Genomic DNA, 2,563 nt, shown 5'->3' with positions numbered 1-2,563 from the left:
GTGCTCGTGTCTCTGCCCCATCCGCCCTCTGCCCACTGAGAGGCGAGTGTGCACGTGTGTGCATGTTTCTGCCCTATCTACCCACAAGGCTCACTAAGGTGTCACTCCAAGTTGACACATAGACCATAAAAGAATGCATCTGTGGCCTTTGCCTTCAGCAAATGAAAAGGGATGGAGCTTGAAGGATGTGTCCTTCTTACCTCTGGCAGACAGGAGTAGTTAGGGATGAGAACTAGGGATAGAAGAACTGTTAGCTTCAGGGCCTCTCAGTGGTCCTTTCTAGGTGCTCAGAAATTAACAAATTCTTACTGTCCTGGGGTTACAAAAATGGTACTATAAACCCTGGATTTTTATTTTTTACTACCCACTGGGGTAGTTGACCTAACTGAAGTCACCTGGCCTTCATCAGTGTGGCTCTTTAGAATGGAGAAAGCCAGTGGCACCCAGGTCAGCACTGCACCCTCGCAGGCCCCAGTGCACTTGCACCCCGCCTTCCTACCAGGGGGCGGGTCTTTGCACAGACAGCATTAGACTGTCACATCTTGGGCAGGACTAGGGAGTCACAGCTCGACCACCTCTGCACCTCTGATTCCCTGGCCCCTTTACCTTCTGAGTTAGTCTCTGCTAAACGTCCCCCCAGTGATCCACACTGGGGTTAACCCCTATATTCCTGGGGCTGCAGAAGGACCACCCAAGCCAGATAGATCGATACCTGGTGTACGGAGAGGAATACAAGGCTCTTCGTGATGCCACAGCCAAAGCTGTCCTCGAATGCAAGGCCCTGGACATCGCGACTGCCCTGAAGGTAAGCTGGGCCACGGCTTCTCCCTGGACCTGAACGGCACCCTCTTCCCCAGTTCATGTTGAGCGATGCAGGGTGGTGGACCCTGAAAAGCAGCCCAATGAAGGGACGCACTGCATCAGAAGTCACGTGCCCATGACCTCTCTGGTGCACCTGGCCACGCACACACCAGGGGCTGGAACAGACAGCAGCAGTGACTGAGCAGGGCTGGCAGACTTGCTGTACCCTGCTGCCCACCGCAGCAGCCGTCTGTAGCTCCTTTCCAACTCACGTCCAGGTCCTATTGGAAAGTCATGTCTCCAGGATTCCTCTGACATGAAAGATGCAGACACAGCCAGCAGAATTCGTATCTGTATATTCACACGTAGGCTTATGTGTGTGTTTTAATAAAGACACAGGTTTTTAGAATCTAACCTCATCTAGTCTTGCTTCCTCTTTGGGTCTTTGTTTACCCTGGCTTGTGCCAGTGAGAGGAACTAGAAAATCCTATTTCTGTACAGGAAAATTTCTAAGAAAGTGAAGTAGTCAGAAGGAGAAAAGATGGTGATTTCTGTTAACTTCTGTCGTAAACTGTCTGATAAATATGTATTGAGTTTAATCTGAGACTGCTGTATGGACTGTGTATCCGCAGAGCTGTTGACCAGAAGGTGGCCCAGGGGGAGCAGGTCCCAGGCATCTGGGTGGGAAGGGCTCCCTTAGCCTGTGGTGGGTTGAGGCTGAGGCACATTCCATCTTCACTTGCAAACTCCTCAGCCTTTGGCCCTTAGACAGATGGGTACAACTCTGAAATTTTCTCTGATTTCCTTGCTTTGCAGGCCTGCAGGGGACCTAGAACTCACCAGGCAGTGCACTTACTGTTAGCACTTTTCAAAGAGGTGGCTGTTCTATACAGGTCCCCCAATGTAAACCTCCATCCGAAGCCAGAGGTGAGTGACATTCGGAGATGCATGCACAGTCTCATTATTTGGAGGGACTTGGGGGGACAAAATAAAAGTCCTAAACACAGGTTGTGCCCACAATTTTTTATCTAGGGTGGAGGTTTTCAACCTTGTTATGTAGAGGAACTATTTTCTGTTTAACCCAAAGTGTAAAATTACAATTAAAAATAAAGATACATGAGAACATAAGATAATGTTCTCATGTATCTTTATCAATCTTTATCTCATAATCATTATCAAAAAGATCATTTAATCTTTATCTCATAATCATTATCAAAATCAATGCTTAGGTATGTGATTGCTGTGTTTGTATATGCAAATTCTCTTTCATGAAGATTTTCCCATCAAATAGTGATAATTTCATCCATATTCCCCCTGATATTTGATCTGTGTTTGGTGTTTAATGTATACCTCACTCAGAGCAAACCTTTGAATTCATAGATTCTCTGATAATATCTTAAAAACTTTTTGCTGGCAGCAACGTGAGGCTGTAAACACATTCATTGAGGAGTGCAAGATCTTCTCACCCAACGTCAGACACTTTGCAACATCCCTCGTGGACAATACTCTGCCACTGCTGAGCACAGGCCCCAGTGACAGCAGCCTCGAAGGAGCAGTGACAGAAATGGCCGTTCACGCTGCAGTGATCCTTCTGTGCACACAGAACCAAGTCATGGAGCCCCTGAGGAACCTGGCTTTCTCCCCAGCCAACATGGCGGTAAGAGCAGGCTCCAGCTGCACCGGCCTTCCCGGGAACACCCCAGCAGTGTGTCTCTGGCCCGCCTGCAGCTCTGGAACTCCTGAGCCCCTTCTTCTTCTGAGT

General features: G+C 48.3%; 1 protein-coding gene across 1 annotated transcript in view; it reads left to right on the top strand.

Annotated features, from left to right (window-relative positions):
• Positions 1-2,563, top strand: part of RNF213 (ring finger protein 213) — a 116,976-nt gene that overhangs the window by 95,876 nt on the left and 18,537 nt on the right. The window contains exons 49-51 of the mRNA XM_023511175.1: positions 683-805; positions 1,618-1,728; positions 2,219-2,466. Of these exons, the coding sequence (XP_023366943.1) occupies positions 683-805; positions 1,618-1,728; positions 2,219-2,466 (482 nt within the window). The remainder of the gene's footprint in view (positions 1-682; positions 806-1,617; positions 1,729-2,218; positions 2,467-2,563) is intronic.

This window comes from Otolemur garnettii, unplaced genomic scaffold, assembly GCF_000181295.1.
Source record: "Otolemur garnettii isolate 467f Iridium unplaced genomic scaffold, OtoGar3 scaffold00018, whole genome shotgun sequence".
NCBI classification, from domain to species: Eukaryota; Metazoa; Chordata; class Mammalia; order Primates; family Galagidae; genus Otolemur; species Otolemur garnettii.
The sequence above is the reverse complement of the archived record's forward strand: the minus strand, read 5'-3'. Positions and strand labels throughout refer to the sequence as shown.